At 22.7% G+C, this 20,715-nt stretch overlaps 4 protein-coding genes across 4 annotated transcripts; 1 reads left to right on the forward strand and 3 right to left on the reverse strand.

Annotated features, from left to right (window-relative positions):
• Positions 1-2,025: 2,025 nt before the first annotated feature.
• Positions 2,026-6,965, reverse strand: LOC129615909 (adenylate kinase isoenzyme 1). Its single transcript, XM_055531327.1, has 7 exons — positions 6,906-6,965; positions 6,690-6,745; positions 3,460-3,582; positions 3,216-3,358; positions 2,623-2,707; positions 2,411-2,560; positions 2,026-2,324 (listed from the first exon to the last, which is right to left on the reverse strand). Exons 2-7 carry the CDS (start codon positions 6,690-6,692, stop codon positions 2,253-2,255), a joined length of 576 nt encoding a protein of 191 aa, XP_055387302.1. The 5' UTR covers positions 6,693-6,745; positions 6,906-6,965; the 3' UTR covers positions 2,026-2,252.
• Positions 6,966-12,232: 5,267 nt separating this feature from the next.
• LOC129615889 (adenylate kinase isoenzyme 5) lies at positions 12,233-17,803 on the reverse strand. The gene is made up of 8 exons (XM_055531298.1): positions 17,782-17,803; positions 15,653-15,811; positions 15,477-15,587; positions 15,122-15,264; positions 14,506-15,059; positions 14,217-14,433; positions 13,991-14,155; positions 12,233-12,601 (listed from the first exon to the last, which is right to left on the reverse strand). The coding sequence occupies exons 1-8, from the start codon at positions 17,801-17,803 to the stop codon at positions 12,233-12,235; spliced, it is 1,740 nt and encodes a 579-aa protein (XP_055387273.1).
• An 899-nt stretch (positions 17,804-18,702) lies between these two features.
• On the forward strand, positions 18,703-19,748 carry LOC129615922 (39S ribosomal protein L4, mitochondrial). The gene is made up of 3 exons (XM_055531346.1): positions 18,703-19,125; positions 19,189-19,435; positions 19,513-19,748. Exons 1-3 carry the CDS (start codon positions 18,759-18,761, stop codon positions 19,727-19,729), a joined length of 831 nt encoding a protein of 276 aa, XP_055387321.1. The 5' UTR covers positions 18,703-18,758; the 3' UTR covers positions 19,730-19,748.
• A 44-nt stretch (positions 19,749-19,792) lies between these two features.
• Positions 19,793-20,673, reverse strand: LOC129615923 (uncharacterized). The gene is made up of 3 exons (XM_055531347.1): positions 20,467-20,673; positions 20,026-20,403; positions 19,793-19,967 (listed from the first exon to the last, which is right to left on the reverse strand). Exons 1-3 carry the CDS (start codon positions 20,561-20,563, stop codon positions 19,795-19,797), a joined length of 648 nt encoding a protein of 215 aa, XP_055387322.1. The 5' UTR covers positions 20,564-20,673; the 3' UTR covers positions 19,793-19,794.
• Positions 20,674-20,715: the final 42 nt, after the last annotated feature.

Consider the following 20,715-nt stretch of genomic DNA (forward strand, 5'->3'; position numbering starts at 1 on the left):
ATTTTAGAAAATTGTCACAAAATTTCTATTTGCCTAAGTTTGTTGCTTATAACTTCCGTTTCGAAAAAGATAGAAATTATAAATAAACAGTTTCTGAAAGAGCTAGTATACGGCTTGAAAGAAACATTATACGAAATTATCAGGATGAAAAAAATATTTATTCGTTTTCGATGCCCCAAAATAACTGTATATGTTAAGTCACTGATTACTGAATCACCCCGCATAAATATTTCCATATTTACATAAAATTCAAATTACCTAACGGTATACTTACCGTTTATAAGTATAATATAATAAATCGTTACTATATTTCTAATTCTATAATTTCAGTTTTAGAATATGATAAAATAAAAAATGATAATGAAAAATTTTCACCTTCAATATAATCGAATGTATGTATACCTTTAATAATTATCGCGAATAAGAAACGCTTAGAACAAAAAACAATATTTTAGTTCAATATCCTTTAAATTCTTTAAGTCTCTACAATATACTCGTATTTAATTTTCTAATAATAATTTTAAATGAATATTTCAATGATATTGAAGATTATTTTATTCAAGGTACAATACGATATTAATATTATTAAACTATAAATATTTTACGCAAATGCGTGTTTCAAACGAAATAAAATAAGGAAATGATTTTATAAAGTAGAAAATTTTGAAATTAAATGAAATGAACTTGACATACAAAATAAAATATTTTAAGAATTAAATATTAATTTATAAATAATTTTGATTTATATTAAAAATCTATAATATTTTCTTAATATAAAATTTTAATACAAATTCTACCATTCATTGGGTACGCAATCATTGAATAATTTGAGAATTTTGTAAAACTTTCAACTTCAAAGCAATTTAATTCTTAAAGATACGTCTAGTGTGCTTCTGAACATATTCCATCATTTGAAATCCGGATATAAAAATTCGTAAAAATAATCTGGTGTGGCACAAAACCGATCGCATTTTTAAAATGTTGCAGAAAATTATGAAAATTTCCTTTGAACATTCAATTTCAAATTCTATAAAAGATAAAAACTATAGCCTTTACTTAATTTAACTAGAAAAATGTAAATTTGGTACTTAGTCGAAGTTAATTTTCCGTGATTCGACTTAATTACAAATTTCTTATTTAATATTTCTAACAACTACAACTTAAATATTAAATTTCAAAAAATTCCGTCAATTAATCTCTGAGATATAATCAAATATGTATAAAATCAGTCCTTAATAAAAGTTATGTGGCCGAGCCGCGCCCTGATGTTCCTGAAAAATTCTAATGATGTTTTACCGGCTCGTTGTTTTAATATCCAAATTTTAAATATGAGCAAATTTATTAATTATTTCTCTCTAAGTGAACAAAAACGTAAAATCGGAATTTAGTAATTTAACGTAATTCGGAAACGTAAATCGGAATTCGGAATCCTGTTCCAGAACGTGACATATCCCAAAACTTTATGAAAGCATTTCATTCTCGAAATAAGCTCAGATATAAATTTTCATGAAAAACAGTCTTGCTAATAATTTGCACAGACAGACAAGCATGAAGACAGACTTCTCGTTAAAAATAATTGGTTTACGCTTCCTTTGCATGCAGAAACACATTTCCCTTGAAAACTCGACATATGAAATTTGATGCCATCATAAAAATAAAACACTTTCCCGCCAAAAAATAAAAATAAATATTTTTAGCGTAATCCGCGCCATCTGGTAATTTTTTTATGTATCATGCTTGGAAAAGTTTATTTTTGAAAGCTCTTTTTTGAATATAAAATCTGATGCAATTTGAAATTTAAGCAAGTTTCAAATGAATAAATAATTATTAAAGAGCGAAATTTTAAAATTTTGCATTATTTTTGTGTTGGCTCACTCTATGGTTAATAAAATTCTGTAGTTAAATAATTAAATATATATAATAGATTAAACATAGGTATTACAGAAATATTGTATAACAGAAATATTAATTAAAATTAATCAGGAACTCCTGATTCTTTATATTTAATGAAAATTTAAAACAAAATTTGAAATTTTCCATGTGATTTTTATTTAATATTGAAATTATGATGAAATTGTTTGTTTTATAAATATTCGAAAATTTTTTATATACATATAAAGAGAAAAACTGACTTAAAACGTAATTTGATGAAAAAACACAAAAAAAAAATTTTTTTTTTTAATATTTTGTTTTTTTGTTTTTTTATAACATTATAACAGACAGGTACACAGAAATTATGTTTTGACAGAATTTTATTTTAAAACTTTGTCTATGGCATCGCAACAGTCTTTAAAAATTGCATCAACCTCTCTTTCAGCATTGATCTAAAAATATAAAAATAGAATTTTTTGAAAAATAAACATTTTTTTTTTGTATATATTTTTTAAAGATTTTGACATATGCCACTTACTGTTGACAATACTTTTGGATAACCTTCAAGTACTAAATTAGTATTTGATCTGAAAGTTTCAATTCTAGTTTTAACAGTTTCTTCATTATCATCAGCTCTTTTTTCTGCGGCAGCTGCAGCTCTAGCCATAATTCTTTTAACAAGTGTTTCCTATATAGATTGCAATTGTCAAAAAATAATTCAATTATATTTTAGTGAACATAAAAACTTACATTAGAACAATCAAAATATAAAATCAAATTAACTGGAGCAATAGCTTTTTCAAATGCAGCTCCTTGATCTTTTTCACGTGGATATCTTAAAAAATATACAATAAAATTTAGATTATTTATAAAAAATGTAGTTATTATATTATTTTCTATTTTACATACATATGTATGTAAATATCGTAATTTAAATTTAGGTTAATTGTTATACTATTATACAGTCATGCTTTGTAACATTATCAAATTTCAAGCTTTTTATTTATGTATATCAAATAGCATATATATATGTATATCTATATCTATATATATCTATATCTATATATCTATATATATATATAAATATAGGTATATACAAAATACGTGAAAGGGTACACGTGATAATGAAAATGCAAATGCATTTTCTTCCTTTAGTATAACAATAATATAGGTACATATACGTTATATATTTTTGAATAAGTATTATATATATTGGTACCATATATTATGCATACATCTATACAAATATTGTTATATTTCAATTTATATGTATATATATATATTAGGGCACCAAAATATATATAAAATATTTAAAAAAAATTTTTAATAAAAATATAACTAACCCATCAATTAAATATCCTTTAGCTTTTCCAGCTGATTTTTTCATTGCATTATGTAATAATGATAAAACTATTTCATTTGGTACAAGTTTACCTTCTTTCATAATAGCAGAAAGTTGAGATCCTATTTCTGATTGTGATGCTACCTTAATTTATCAAAAATTTTAAAAAAAATATGTGTGTGTGTGTAAATAATTTATAATTCATGTTATAATATTGTTATATGCATGTTTGCGTATATGTATACCTCAGCTCTTAATAAATCACCGGTACTTAAATGCTCAAAATTATATTTAGCTACAATTCTGTCACATTGTGTACCTTTACCGGAGCCAGGTCCACCTAAAACCCAAATAATTGGACACTCACTCTATATATAAAATAAAATGAACTTTGTTTATAATTTTATAATTTTAAAGTCTATATAAAATTAATGTTATTGTCATTTAAGAAGTGTATGTCTTTAAAATAATATTCAAATTTATATTTTAAATTTATTATACATATAAAGTATAACACAATTTGTACTATTACTTTGACAATATTACAATATTATTGTATAAAATCTAATTGTTAAATTATAAATTTTCGTATATTGCAGAAATTAGGGCAATTTATAAGGCTTTTTTTAATGTTTTAATGGCCTCTTACAGTAAGAGGAGTAAGAGGAGGCTCAAGTTCATAACAAAAAAAAATATTAAAATAATTTCTTAATTAGTTCCAATAAATAATTCTAAAATATAAATTTTGATAGCATTGCTTTCAACTTTTAAAAAAATACAACAATAATTTTTGAGTTTTACTCGCCTAAACATATGCAATCATTTGAAATCCGGATATAATAATTACCTACCTTAACTGAATCAACAAAAATATTATAGAAATTTTTCTCATAAATTCTTTATATTCAAATTATTTTAAAACTATTCAGGAAATAATAAAAATTTAAGCTAAAATTACTTTTTTGTATAACCTAATGAAAATATGAGGTCTATATACAAATTATATTATGGCATAAATGCAGATATATAGCACACAATCATACATACACAATGTAATTGCATCTAAAAATATGTATATGTATGTATATATATGTAAAATATTTAAATACACTGCATGCATTAAAGTTAAGAAAGAAAATTATTTGACCATGAATCAATGATATACTTTTCATCTTCAAGGCTAATACTATATACAAATTTTTCGCATATTATAAATATTATATACAAAAACAAATTGTTATAATGTATTTGACTCTATTTATATATAAGAATTATATATACACAGTTATGATGCATATATACATGTAATTAGAAAATATTACAGATTAATTCTTTGTGTATATGTTATACATGCATTAAAATATGAAGCTTTATACTATTATGCATATTGTAATATGGAATTTGTCCCATATAGTATATTATTTTTCAATGTTAAATTTAATTTTATATTTATTATTCCGCCAAATTATTTAGTTTAAAAATTAAAATTTAATAATAAAGAGAAAAAGTTATCATGTATCGATAAATTAAAAGACGAAATGTCAAAACCTTCGAAAAAATCGAAAAGTTCGATCAATATCGAAGAACCAGTTAGTCATATTATAGGAATCCAAAAACGAAAATACTTCCAGTTAGCAAGCTAAAGTGTCTCATACCGAAAATTTTCTCTCAAATTAATATTATAATATGCAGGAAAATTAAAAAATGACAAATAGCTTCTTGTCCAACACAGATGTGTTTTTCAATTCAAAAAAAAAAAAAAAACGTATATAAATGTAAAAATATCGCGACCTTAGGACAAGAAAGTTCTATTTATAACATTTTTGCAAAAAATGACAAACAAAACCATACTATTGGTGGCTTATTTACTCTCTTCACTTCAAATACTTTAAAATTTGTAGTAAAAATTAAGATTTTACAGTAGCAACTAAACTACAAAAAATTTTCTTATATATGTGTTGTCAAATTGTTGATTTCCTAAAGTAATGTATACAATACGTCGTATCGTAAAAATATTTTGACATAAATTAATTATATTCACAATAAACGTTTATTTAAAGTTTTGATTTTTTAAAAAATAAAATTTGAAATTCGTTTATTTGGATTGCCAACCATGAGTAAAAATTACTTTTACAAATTCAATTACTATGTAAAAATATTAATATAATGAGCCATAGAATGCACTTAAGAAAAAATAATAAAATTAAATATGATATATTAAAGATATTCTCTTTTAATGCTCGAAGTGAGTATAAATTTTAGTTATATGGTTGGCAATCCATGGACAAATATTTAAAATTATATTTGACGTACAAGGCATACCAAATGTATTCTACTAACTTTTTGTTGTAATTTTCATAAATTGATATAAAATAATATTTATTATTTATGAAAGACAACTGAAATGTAATTAAATTCAATTCGTAATTAAATTTAATTAATAATTTCTTAGTAATTCAATAAAAAATTGAAAATTTCAAAAAAAAAAAAAATTATCATTAAAAATACTTAAAAAAAATTATTGATTACTTATAAAATTTGTTTAAACAATTCAAAATATTATTGTAATTAAATACAATACTACATACTTAGGCTAATAAACGAGTAGTACACATGTAGAGAAATCACGCATATCATCACAAATATGTATGTATATAAAAATGTCCTTTCATTTAACACATTCACACACGACATTTAAATAATAATATGAAAAAAACAAAAAAATTTTTTATTTGTATTTGTCAAAAAAATTTTAAATCAACAGGTTTGAAATATTTTTTTTTTCATTTTCTGTCATATCATTCACAATCCTTCAAAACTATGTAAACATATTGGTATGTATGTATTAGTATTTAAAGAAAGTGTTTCAAATCAAAGCTTATATACAAACACACAATATACTATTATTTATCTAAAATTTCAATTATAATGAATGAATCATAATATTTTTTTTATATCCTATAAAAATATGAACGCGTATACACGAGTATATTATGCGTATATACAGTTATAACACAATATTATTAAATAATATATGACCTTGGCTTTGTATAATAATATACTCAAAATACTACAAAAGAAACAAAATACTAGGATTATATACAAATTATATTTTATAAAATAAAATAAATTTTAATAAATTTTTTGTTATACATATTTTATATTGTATAATAAAATTAAAATATTAAATGAGTACAAATGAGATTTTCTTTTCCTCCAAAAAAAAAAAAATATTTCACTAAAATTATTAATAAAAGAAAAATATTAACAAGAGACCTACTAAATTTCTTTTATCATTTAAATTACGTAACATTTATAAGAAAATTTTCATTAAACTCCAAAATTTTTTATTATTTTACACGATTAAATTTTGTATTTAAAAATAATTAAAAATAATATTTTAAAAACATACACTTTTCTTTTTAAAAAAAAATTTAAATTATTTAAATTTAATATTATAAATTTTAATACTTACCATAATTTAAATATAATTGAATGCAAAATAAATCACAACCGACTGTTATACCCGCTCTATATGATACAAAAGAATATGAAAATTAAAAAACCAAAAATATTTTTTTTTTATTTTAAATTTTAAAAATCACTAAAAATTCTTCATTTAAAAAAGAATTAAAATAAAATAAAAAATTATAAACAAAGCTAATATAAACGAGGCAATTGTATACCTTACCCTTTAAAAGCTGCAACTGCACTACGTACGTATACAAAACAATAATATTGTATAACTTTATGAAATTGAAAGCGTTATACAAAAAGCTTTCTTTCAATAAATTTTAAATTTTAATGCTTTTTATTTTTAGAAAATTAATTTTTGTTTTTTTTTTTTTTGTTATACTAATATGTATATAAGATATATGTTCTTAAGTACTAATACTAAAATACTAATATACAAAAAAATGAATTAGCAAAACATAAAAATGAAAATTTTTTTTAATTTTTTTTTTTTTTTGTTAATTTGTTAAGCTTATATTGTAATTAATAGTAATACAAATTTGATATAATATGTATAGACATACTCGTAAATATGTGTTATATATAATTAATTATTTGTATAAAAGTTTACATGAACATGAAAAGGTAATATATGTATGTACCTACAAATGTATATAAAATATAAAATTTATTGAATAAATTCAATTTTCCGGTACTATGTAAATTAATTACTTGCATACGTACATGTATGGCTACATATACCTGTTATACTATTGATAAAAATTTTTGTATTATTAATTATTTTAAAGTAATAAATAAAATTAAATGTCTACATATATATGTATATAATATTTATTAGGTACATATATTACATATTCATATATTTTATAAAATTGAATAATTATTTCCTTTAAAATACACACATATTTTGAATGTATAACAATTTTAAATTTTTAATACCTCATAAGTCAAAAAATTAAATGTACAAAAGTGTTTACAACCAAAATGTCAACTAGATAATTAAGAATATTGAATTGCTGAAAAAGTCAGTTTGGCATTGAAACAAATGGTTGCAACTCTGGTTTAATCTAATCTGTCATAATGACACAAACGAATATCCTATATTATTCTATTAGAAATTTTGTATAATAAATTTGGAAGTTATTGCAAGAAATGCCAAGCTTAGAAGTATATGCAATATGATATATTTTATATACTACTTGAATTTAATGGCACATTAAATTTTTTGAATTAAATTTTTATGAAAGAAATTAAAAATTATTTAAAAATAATGCAATTTAAAATAGAACAGAGTTGATGTTAAATAGCAGGCAAACTTTTGTAATAAAGTAAGTTTAAAAATAAGTTACCGGTTTGTTCTCTTTTCTTAAATGCCAATAGTTCTCTTTTTTAATTTACTCTCGTGTTTCAAAAATTCTCTTCTCTTTTTCTTATCTCCTTGTAAACTTATCATCTTATGTCATATTTTAACTTAGTAAGTTTCATTTCTCGGTACAATTTATCAATTAAAAATTTTACCGTTTTGATAATTCATAACTGTCAGAAAATAGTCGTTACGATTATGACACAAATTTATCACTTAATATTGTTTGTTTTTTTTTTTTAAATGTCCTCTTTTGCCTTCTCATTCGCACCTAATTTTTACTCGTACACATGCTTCATTAAATATTTATTTACACTAGCTGGAATGGGTACTAGAAGTCTTCGACATTTTTACCATTCTTATTTACAAGAATTTGCTTTCCGAATCATTCGTATATGCACATGTACATATGTATGTAATTAGTTTCATTCAATTTTCCAATATCAATCATTTAAGCAATTCAATCTAATTATACATATTTGCGTAAATTATGTACTTATTTCGTAAAATGTTAATGTCTTTTTTTTATTTTATATGAAAATAGAATTCTAAACACTATATTATTAGAATTCTGAACTTCAACTTAACAGGTAATAATTACCAATGGTACTCAAAAACCTTAAAATGTTCATTTACCCGATTTAATCATTGAATGAACTCAAATCTATATTTACCTCAAACATGTTTTTTTCCTCTGTTTATCTATTTTTTTTTTCTTTTTTTTTGTAAATCTTGTGGTCATTTTCATTTAACACATCAAGTGTTTTGTTTTTCCCGTATATTATGACCAAATAAACAATGTCTAAACATATCTAAAAAAATTTTAAATAGATAATAATTGCATATATCTATTTTTATATACAAACATACATGATATATGTGAATGTACACACAAATGTACATATATAGGTTCAATAGTCCATCATATGTACGTATGTATGTAGTGCAATTTTATTTTTATAATTTAATCGCTTGGAAGATTAGATATAAATCTATTTTATTTTAAACACGGGTACATAGCATTTTTGTTTTTTTGTATAAGTTCGTTGATATCGTTTAGATTATATGGGATAAATATAAATTAAATATGTTTCACCATGTTTAGGGTCGCAATAATAGGAATATTTGGTATTAGTATTTATAGAAAAATGGTTTGAATTGACGCTTTAATTATGAAATTATGGATTTGAGAGATAAGAAGCCGGACCAAATCTCACTTGATGATATGTTCGGCAAATTGCAAAATTTATGAAAATACGGTCAAGGAAAGTTTTATTTGTATACACACAAATAAAACCAAAAGTTCCTGATCTAATACATTTATGTATCTTACTCTTTACTAAATTTCTCAAAATATTGAACAGCAAATGTATTAGAAGTTAACGAATTCGATTTCTTTCTCTTCAATCGTTCAAAAAAAGTTTTTCGTCATTATAATTCGAATTTGTACACAATATCTCAGGTAATAAACTTTAAAAATTTTGGTATATTGTGTACAATGTACAAAAACATATTATTTGTCAGGTATTTGCAACTTTTTTTTTTTGCCGTAGATCAGAATTGCATTTTTACACACTTTTTATTCATTTTTAAGGTGGAATTTTGCGTTTTTCAAATTGATATATTATTTTTTCCAAAGAGATTACTCATATTTAGGCATTTTTTTCTTTTCCGATATTAAGACCCCGACCGACGATCAGGCCCTAAAATTGGCAATTGTTGAACGTGTTCTTCAATATACTCCTCTGATGTCCAATCTTTGGTATTAATTAAGTCATCTCAACAAATATTTAATTGTAAATGTACGCATAGTAGCTATATTGATTAACACCACTTAGTCAATACCCTAAAATTATAATATTTTATAATGCAAATTTAATAGTATGTATATAAGATCAGTGGCAATAAAAATAAAATGTTGTTCTTAATAGATTATTTTCAATTTTTATGTATTATAATTTTCATGTATTTTACTTTGTTTTTGTAATGAAGGTGGATCACTCTAAAACCACATTGGTCAACTCAATAACACGAGGTTCAAAGGTTGAATACCTCTAGCTCATATCATTTTATACACACGCACATATCGTATACATAATACGTATCACATGAATTGTTTTTTTTTTTAATTTAAAAACGTTTTTGTGCCAATTTAGAAAATAGAAAAAGCAAAAAAAAAACAACAGCGGAATTTCTATACCAACATTTTATTATTTTGTTACGCGAAAAAAAAAAACCTACATTGTACAATTTAGAAAACAATAAAAAAGCTTTAAAATTTTGTTTTTATTTCATCAGTAATTTTTATAAAATTTTCTTAAAATAATTATTTTCGCTTTAAGTTTTTACTATTTTATGTTAAATAAAACTTTCATTTAATCATTTGATAGCCATAATTTTGATTATGATTTTATAATTTTGAAATTATTTTGGATAATTCACTTTTATACTTACCTATCTCAATATATCAATCAATATGGAATATGTTTTAATATTGGAATAGATAATAATATTTTTGAAAACAAGTAAAATTTCATTTCGTTAATTCATCTTAAATTCACTAAAAAGCCATTAGTTTTTTTGCAATAAAATCTACTCTTCTTATCTTTAACAGCCTAATTGTGTATCTCGCTTTTTTACTCACTTTTTATTCACTTTCAAATCAGAATTCTGAGTATTTTCTAATAGATATTTCACATTTTCAATAAGATTACTAATTTTTTTAATTGGATTTTTGCATTTTTTCTCAAACTATCGAGGAACGTCTCACTTTCAAAAACAAAGTGAATAAAATTTGTATACATTGAAGTGAACAATTCTTCTCGCACTCGAAAATTACATTATACAAGTATATGATAGTTACACGTTATCCGAGATAAACGTTTAAAATACCGAAATAAACGATTAGACCCTAAATTGTTTGTAAACAATTCGTAGCCCAAATATTTAAGAAAAATTCAGCTTAAGGGTCACCTTAATTTAAATTTTCCTAATTTTTTCACAAAATTTTTATTTAATTCAATAAAATTAAAAACTAATATTAATTTTGTTTTTTTTTTGTATCTAATACGAAATTTTTCTTTATTTTGACTCTCGTAAATTAGTAAAAGTACAAAATTAAAATTTTTTTTTTTGTCATTTTCAAAAACATTTATAATAAATATTATTTAATTTTATTTTAATTTTTAAATACGATGTATACATATATTGTTTTCTTTTTTTTTTTTTGTTCTTATAACTCTTATAATCAGCCAATGCTACATTTGATATGTATTTAATATTAAAATCTTAAAATTTAACAATAATTTTAAGGTGTTTTACATCGTTTCTTTATTAATTAATATTATAATTTTTATATTGATATCAAATATTATATAAATAAATTTTTATTTTAAATAAATTATTTTAAAGCTCAATTTTTATTTCTTTCTTAAATTTATTTTATTGTTTTTTTATATATATATATATATATATATAATATTGTATATAATAATGCATATCATCATGGCATTCTCATAATGTGTAAAAATTATATTATTTTAATTAAGTACTAGGTACAATTATTTAAAAATATTTATTAGAATTTTTTAATTTGTTTTGTTTTACTTAGTAATAAAATTTTATTGAAATTTTTATTTGTTTTTCAATAATTTTGTTTTTTTTTTTGGTTTTTATTATTGTAATTAATCTTTTTTTTATGAGTAATACTTTTACCAGAAAATTGATGTCTTTTATATTACTAATTATTAAAATTAATAAATCGTTATTATTTACTAAATATTTTTAATACAGTAAAACTTTAATAAAATGAAATCTCTTAAGTGTACAAAAAATTATTGAAATTATTAGAAGTGATAAATTTTTTAGTATCAAAAATTTTAAATAATAAATTTAAATAATAAATAATTTATAAATTAATTAAAAAAGACAAAAAATTAATTAATATCGTATGCGAAAGCAAAATATATTGTTTAAAACTTATTTAATTTTTATATTTGAAAATATTTATTTTTAATGTATTAAAAAAAAAAATTCAAAATGCATACAATTGAAAACATTATTACAAATTAATTAATTTTATATAAAAATTACAAGAAAATTCATTATATCAAAATTTTACTGTATTTTAAAAAAAATTTTTTTTTTTTTTTTGTAACAAAAATTATTCAATATAATTTTAATTACATATAACTTTCAGAATAATTAGCATTTGATGTATTATTGATCCTTTGATTATAATGTTCTCTACCACCATTCATTATTTGTCCATTCATATAACCTGATGAACTGGTTTTATTATATAAATTTTTATGTATTGGTTTTCCAATATCACCATTTTGTAAGCTAATTTGATGGCTAATTGTTGGCACTGTACCAGGCACATTTTCTTCCTGAATAATATCATTTGCATTCCTTATTGATTGAGAAAATGATGTATATGATGATGATGAACCTTGTAAATTATTATTAATAATAAGATTTTTTATATGTTCTTTAATAACATTTTCGAATTCGGTTTGAACTGTTAAACTATCTGTATCGCCATCAACCTAAAAATATAAAACAAATTAAAAAATAAGAATAATTGAATGTAAAATTAAACATTTTCTGAAAAATTCAAAGTTGAAATAGATTTTTTATTTTCAATATTTTATTATATGAACTCATATAAGAGCAATTGCAATTAAGAGGAATTTATTAAGAGCTTGAGAACCAAAATTAATGACCCGTAGTTATTAACCTATTTAAATAGGTTAAGTTTTGCTCTGAATTTAATTAAACAAACTTATTTAATAAAACACAAATTGAAAATAGAAGAATCTCCGGTTCGGGAAAATTTCAGGTGAATAATTCCATTATTAGTATAGTACACGCATTGATCATTTTACACACATCTGTTGTATATTAACAAAACTTGGCAATTGCATTTGGTCTAATTTTTGCTGTTCATGAAATCGAATGTTTTATGCAAAACTACATATTTAGCAAATCTTTAGTATTGTGTATTGTAAACCAAATACCCTGACCTTGCAATATAAAATATAAGAGATGGTATATTGAAAATTAGACTTTCTAAACATAAAAATAATAAGTTTGATGAAAATTTTCCTCTTATATATAATTTCATGTCCAAAATATATAATAAAATTATAACAATTTTAAATTACACTAGTGTAAATAATAAAAGTATTCACAATTTTTCAATTAAAAATAAAACCCTTGAAAGCTTCATATTAAAAAAGTAAAAAATATCAGATTACATTACACGTAAATTAGAAATAACAATTCTACGCCTTGAAATTTTTGTCAATAAAAAATTAATAACTATAACCCATTATTATTGATTGTTTTAAATTCAATTAAGCTTTGAAAAAGAGTTGAAGGACAATAATAATATTTGTCCTTTTTAAATTTTAATCAGAAGCTTCTTATAAGAAATAAGTTAATTGATAAAAATATATCCTTCGAAAATATTCAGTTAAACAAGTTACAACCTTCTAATATTCAAAAGATATTTTTAAAAAGAAAGCTTTATCATATAAGACAAAGCTTTTTTATTGTGGAATGAAGTAGAATAAAGACGTTAACTACTAATACTTCTATAGAAGTTCAGTTAAAATATAATAAATTTGATAGGAATTCAATTGATAAAACCCATAATTATTGAATTAATAATTACATAAATTTCAAACTTAAATTATTTCATATGTAGGTGTTTAAATGACGGGATTTTGCTTTGGTTTTCTTAAGAAATTGTTAAGAAATTGTTTCTTATACGATAATATTTTAATTGATTATGCAAAATTCCTACAATGATAAAAAATATTGTAAATTTAAGTAGATTTCAATAGTTGCAATAATAATTTTGAGATCATAGCATACATTTTTAATTTTTAGTCTTGTATAAGTGAGAGTTCTACGGCTAATCTAATACTTACAATTGTTAAACGTCGTATACTATCCAATTGCTTTAGCATCGGTAATGTCTCCTCACGAAATAATTCTAAGCGTCGACGAAATGATGATACCGTATCATCCAATCGTCCTCGACCTAATTGCAATTTCGAGCAATCTAATAAAATAACTGGTGGTCTTTGTTTGTACTAAAAATATAAAATAAAAATTTTATATTCATTTAAAATTTTTAAAAAGAAAGTTATTTACCTTCTTCTCAAATAAGTTAGCTTGTTCCATATTTCTGGGATAGCCATCAATTATAATAGCTCTTTTATTTTTAATTTCGTTTATATTATTTTCTAATATTGTTTCAACTATTGACGCAGGCACCATTTCACCTACAGTTAAAGCTTCTTTTATTGTATAACCTTCCGAATTAGCACGTGGTTCCGAATCAGAAATTTCTCGTAACAATCTTCCAATACTATATTAAAAATTATAATATAATTCAAGTTAATTTTGAAAAACAAATATTTAATTATAACATAATATTTACCTTATATGTCCTAAATTTAAATCATGTGCTGCAAGTTTTGCACATAGAGCCGCTTTATTACTACCTGGACCTCCTATTACAAATATACATGGTGGCATTGGTAAGTTAGATATATTAGAATTTGTATTTGTTGCAATAGTATTTTCGTTGGGGTTTTCATTCGGTAGCGGATCTATCATTTTATTTGTATTATTTTCTTGGCTTGGTGCAGTTTCAACACTAACTATACTACCTGGGATATCATTCGCACCTCTACCCATTCCAGAAACACCATTTAAAATTGCTTCTTGATTTTCCAAAGCATTAAGTATATCTAAAACTGCTGTTTGAAAATCTTTATAAACTTCAGCTGGAGATCTTTCTCCATTAATGGCAACAAGAATATCACTTTGATCAAAATAATCAGCTACTGGCATAACATTTTTGAAAAAATTATCTAATTCCATTTTTGCCAAAGACAATACAACATGTCCAAGTTTTGCACCATAATCAATTTGCTTTTGAAGAACTGATTGCCGCCATGATATTAATATTGCTCCATTAATTACTTGAATCTTAAAAGTAACAAAAAAAATCAAAATATAATATTAATTAAAAAAAAATAAATTCAAAATACTTTTTCAGAATATTCAACGACATCTCTCATTGATCTTGGATAACCAGATATTAAATATGCCTTTGCAGCTGGAGCCATTTTCATTTCAAGCATCAATACTTCGGTCACAGTTTTTGATGATAATTGTGAGAAATCTTGCAAATCTAAAAGAACATCTAACTAAATTATTTAAAAAATACTCCATAAATAATGTAAAATTTCTATTTAAAATGATCCATATTATAAAATATTATAAATTTTGACCAATTACTATCATATTAGAATTTAGATTTTTACATTTAGAATTTACATTCAACTTAAATGATCATTTTAAATAGAATTATTATGAGTATAGAATTCAATAACATATATTTACCATTTCCCATAGCATACTGTTGTAATAAATCCATCATATTTATATGTACAACTCCACGCCTTTCTTGCATTAATGTATCACAGTGAGTTACCTTACCACTACCAGGCCCACCTAAAACACATTCATATATTCATATATGAATAATTAATTTCATATTATCAATTTATTTAAATTACCTAAGACAAATATTACTGGCACTTTTGGGGGATCAAATTTTATTTTATCGGTATTTCTATTTAATATATTTGCATCACTTATAGTTTCTATTTGGTCTGAATTTTTTTCTGTTCCTTTCCAACGTGAATTCTCTTCGGAATTTTCTGGTTCACTTGAATCTTAAAATATTAAAAAGAAATTGTTATTATTAATTTTTATAACACATAACATGGAGTTTAATAAAAAAAAAAAAATTCTTTTCTGTGTCCTTTGATGTTTTCAAGAAAATGTGTATATGTCTGTATTGAATATTAAAAATTACACCTTGTAGAAAATTTACAAGGTATATTTTTCATGAACTCATCTACAATACCTAAAGTTTAAATCAACATTCGTGACCAGAAATATATAAAATTTAAAATTATAGGTCGTTAAAAAAATTTCTAAAATATTTAATTCCTTTTTATATACGGAATGGGTACTTAATATTAATAATAAAAAAAAAAAAAAAAGAATATTTTTTTTGATAATTTCAAATATTTTTAATTATCGGAAGAAATTTTAAAATAATTTACATACATATACATATACAAAAATGTCTTTAAACTAACAGGTTAAAGATCTAAAAAAACACTTAAATATACACACATACATACTACAAATTACATAATATTTTGAAATTTTTAATCACGCGGTTTTATTCATAAGATTTAATCGTTCAAGTAATATTAAAATTTATCGAAAAGCAAAAGCGTGTCAATGAGTTGTTTTAGTAGAAATTAATGAAATATTTTTAATATATATATATATATATATATATATTATATAATATTTAAATCTTATATTCTCCTTTTACGAATCCAAATTAAAATCCATGATACATACATATGTATGTAATTAAATTAACTTAAAAAATTATGAGTAATACCTTCTGGAATCTTCGAATTAAATAATTTCCAGTATCATATGTAAGGTAAGATAACAGTTTTTATACAAAATTTCATATTTCCCAAATAATAAATCGGATTTTATTAGAGAAATATTACAAAAAAAAATTAATTTAATTAATTATTTCTGTACAACACCGTTCAAGCATTATAATTACTCGTATATGGTATATGTATCGTATGTAAGAATTTTTTGTTAATAAAACTTTTTCAAATAATTCGATGAAATTCATTTAATAATTCATTCCAAGAAAAAAAAAGAAAATTTTTTAAAAGTTACCTGCATTTAAACAATTTCTATTAAATAAACTTTTTAACCAATTTTCCATTTTTTAATTGCCACACACACCACTTTATTATGAACACAATTTAATTCTACTTGAATTATTATTAATATAAGCCTAAACATATGCAATATTTTTCATATTAATAATAATTGTATTTTATTTCGTAACATTGGTGGATATTTTTTTTTTTTTTTCAAAAACAAATAAAAAATTATTGATATCCGCTCAATTTCAAAAATTTACTATTAACTGTTAAACAATTTTAATATAACTAAAAATAATAATAAAATTTTAATATATTATAAGGATTAAAATAGTATCAAAAAAAAAAAAAAAACAAATAATTTAATATTTCAAAAATAAAACAAAAATTTTCTAACCTAATTTTGGAAATAAATAATAAAAATTTTTGACAATTATTATTATATGTTTCATTGATCATTAATAATTGAAAACGTTTTAATTTATGATAGTACCCTATAATATTATTATAACTATATTTTTATACATAATGGGTATGATATATTTACTTATTATATTCTTACTTTTATATAAATATATGTATATACATACATACATACTTAATAACATTATATATGTACAAACATATACATATTTATGTAGATATTCAAGTTCAATGTTTACAAACAACACTATATACACATATAGTGTGTGGCTGTGTGTTAAACTATCAATTTTTTCAATTTCTGAACTTACGAGCCAGAAATTAACAATTTGAAATTTTTTATTAGGTATGTTAGAAATAAATGAATAAATTTCTTTAAAAAATGTGATTAAAAATTAAAATTAAATTTTTGCGATTTTGATAAATTTATATATTAAAAATTTTATTAAAAAATATTGCATTTTTTTATGATAATTCATCAATAAATTAATTATTTTTTTAATTCTTACCTGTATCCAAACAAATCCCCATTATCCATTAGTATTTAATAATAGTTCTTTCATAAAGAAATAAAATTCATTCATTCAATTATTCAAATTTTTTAATTTTTTTGTGTTTTTCAAATATTTTATGAAATTTTAAAAATTTTTTTTATATTTTCAAATATTCTACGTAAATTTATAATTTATTAGCTCTATTTCAAATTTAGCAACGCAATTATTTCAAAAAATAAACTTTTAATATTTGTTGGTAATACGCAGTAATTTATACTTATCAATTAAAAATATCTTTATAATTAAATTATTTTAAAATACAAATTTATTTTATTTTTCTTTCGTATAAAATTTTGAGTGATTGAAAGAAATTTAAAAATTACAAAAAAATAAAACTTTTATCAAATTAAAGTAGAAAATGATGTGTGTCTGACAACTTATATGAAATGAACTTATTATTCCTTAAAATATATGAGTTGGTACATACTGATCTATTCAAAACTTACACATACCCTGAAAATATTTCAACGAAACAAATGTCAAAAAATTTATTGTTAATTGCGTAGTTCAGTTACTAATTTTTTGACAGCAACAAAAATGGAAAACACTGTATTACAACATAGTACGTGCACAAACTTATTATATAAATTTATATGTGTGCATATACGTAAATAGAATCGATTACTCAAAAATAATTGTAAAAAATACATTTTCCTACCTCATTTTATTCAGTTATTTGACATTTTGTAAAAATTAAATGACAATTAGCATTCATTATAAAAACATTTCTTATCAAAAAATTGCTAATGTAAACTCTCACTCAGTATTACACATAATGAAAATTTTGAAAATGACTCTGCAATATGACGAAGTCAATGTAGCGTCTTAAGTGACAGTCGTTAAATTTTTCTGACAAAAGACAGTCGGCTGTTTTTGTTTTGGTTAGGTTTTTCAAATCAAAATAAAATCTTTAAAAACTAAAAAATAAAAATATGTCTAGAATTAGTAATTACCTATATAACTTCCTTAATCCTTCTAATAAATTAAATCAAAAATTGGTATGTAAAAGCAATTTATTTTGCTTTGATTCTTTTCAAAATAGAAATTATTCCACAATACTTCGACCACGCCAAGCATGGGTTGAAAATTGTAACACAGTTGAGGAGAAAAAAGTAAACTTAATCGAATTAGATCCAAAAGTTTTCGCTGAGAAGCCTCGAGTAGATGTTATTCATGAAAATGTTGAATGGCAACGAAAGTATAGATTTGTATCATTTGCGCATACTAAAACCAGAGCCGAAGTACGTGGTGGTGGACGAAAGCCATGGCCTCAAAAAGGTTTAGGAAGAGCCAGACATGGTAAGATATACTTTTTATTTTATCGTATTCTCATGGTTTTAATAAAAATCTCTATTAAAATAGGTTCCATCAGATCACCATTATTTAAAGGCGGTGGTATTGCGCACGGTCCTCGTTCACCAACAACACATTTTTACATGCTCCCATTTACTACTCGCGTATTAGGTTTAACAGCTGCACTATCTGTTAAATTTGCACAAGATGACTTACATTTTGTCGAAAATTTTCAAATTCCTACAAGAGATCCACAATTTTTTAAAGATTTGTGCAGCGAACGTAATTGGGGACCATCAGTATTGCTTGTAGATTTGTAAGTTGAATATTTTGTTTTTTCTATGGAAAAATATACCTTGAAACTTGATTAGCTAAATTATTTTTAATTTACAGTAATGAATTCCCAGAAGATATTTGTTATGCGACAGACCCTATGAGTTACATAACTTTGATGCCCCATTATGGTTTAAATGTTTATTCTATTTTAAAGTATGAAACTTTAGTCATGACAGTTGCTGCAACCAAAAAAATTGAGGAGAAACTACTTTTTCACATGAAACGTTCGGATATTAAACAATTATCTAAGAAATTTAAAGTAGATCAGCAATAAAATTAAATTTTGTATTTTACTTATTTCAATAAATTTTTCTAAATAGGACAATCTATATTCATAGTTTACGACATATTTTTTCCTTTAGTAACTAAAAGTTTTCTTTTAATACTAGATCGTAATTCGCTATGAGAGTTTTCGCCGGGAAAATTTTTTTTAAAACGTTCCCATTCCCTTTTGTAATACTGGTAGAGTTCAACTGGGTCATTTTCTTTAATCCCCCTAGCACTTTTCGTTCCTAAACACAATTTTATATTTTATTAATAAATTCACATATTCTATTAAAGATTTCTTACTACAAGTTCTGGCAGAATTGATTTCTTCACTTTGTTTTAACTTGGTCTGAAGTCTTTCTTTTTCACAACCGCCTCTTTGCAAACTTCCCTTACATGTTTTGTCTTTTTCTAAATGATTCAAAGAAGTGCCGTCTATATATAGGCTCGTTTTATTTTCGCATTCTCGTCTTCTAAGTTTTAAATCTTTTCTAATCGTTTTGTCTATTTCATTTTCTGATATGGTTTTTGCTGTCGCAACTGGAGCTGAATTATTCCTATGTAAACCCCTACGATTAGAGTTTTTGTCAAATTTAACTTTTGAATCTTTATTTTGCTCTTTGTGTGCTTCATTATGGTTCGAACAGAATTGCTCCTCATATTTTATCAACTTGCGAAGATCTGGATATATTTATTATATTGTAATATTAAATTATTTAATGCATTTAAATATTATTTACATACCTTTAATGAATTCTTTTAACTGTGTGCTGGTTATGTTTCGATAACCCATGTCGTTCAAACACATTAGTACTTCCCTTGGGTCCAAAGAATTTGTCATTTTTAAAAAGAAATTAAAAAGGTGAAGTTTTTTTATGTATTTTGTTTTTTATAAACCATTTAGTTTCAACTGAAAACAAGTGGTTAAAAAATTCAAATTAAATTTATAAAATATGTCAACTTCAACAATACAGGGTAATTTACAAGTGAAGT

The sequence above is a fragment of the Condylostylus longicornis genome, unplaced genomic scaffold, assembly GCF_029603195.1.
Source record: "Condylostylus longicornis isolate FDR11 unplaced genomic scaffold, ASM2960319v2 ptg000153l, whole genome shotgun sequence".
NCBI lineage: Eukaryota > Metazoa > Arthropoda > Insecta > Diptera > Dolichopodidae > Condylostylus > Condylostylus longicornis.

Bases quoted from the DNA above. Each gene is read 5' to 3' on its own strand.
- LOC129615909 (XM_055531327.1), bottom strand. The intron at 3,359-3,459 runs GTATACATATAC...TGATAAATTAAG, and splicing joins GTGATTTATTAAGAGCTGAG to GTAGCATCACAATCAGAAAT. The intron at 2,708-3,215 runs GTTAGTTATATT...ATATTTTTTAAG, and splicing joins AAAGGATATTTAATTGATGG to ATATCCACGTGAAAAAGATC.
- LOC129615889 (XM_055531298.1), bottom strand. From the start codon at position 17,803: ATGGGGATTTGTTTGGATACAG. The intron at 14,156-14,216 runs GTAAATAACTTT...TTATATTTTTAG, and splicing joins CTAACTTATTTGAGAAGAAG to TACAAACAAAGACCACCAGT. The intron at 12,602-13,990 runs GTAAGTATTAGA...TTATATTTTTAG, and splicing joins GTATACGACGTTTAACAATT to GTTGATGGCGATACAGATAG.
- LOC129615922 (XM_055531346.1), top strand. From the start codon at position 18,759: ATGTCTAGAATTAGTAATTACCTATATAACTTCCTTAATCCTTCTAAT. The intron at 19,126-19,188 runs GTAAGATATACT...CTATTAAAATAG, and splicing joins TTTAGGAAGAGCCAGACATG to GTTCCATCAGATCACCATTA. The intron at 19,436-19,512 runs GTAAGTTGAATA...TTTAATTTACAG, and splicing joins TCAGTATTGCTTGTAGATTT to TAATGAATTCCCAGAAGATA.
- LOC129615923 (XM_055531347.1), bottom strand. From the start codon at position 20,563: ATGACAAATTCTTTGGACCCAAGGGAAGTACTAATGTGTTTGAACGAC. The intron at 20,404-20,466 runs GTATGTAAATAA...AAATATATCCAG, and splicing joins GTTAAAAGAATTCATTAAAG to ATCTTCGCAAGTTGATAAAA. The intron at 19,968-20,025 runs GTAAGAAATCTT...AATTGTGTTTAG, and splicing joins CAATTCTGCCAGAACTTGTA to GAACGAAAAGTGCTAGGGGG.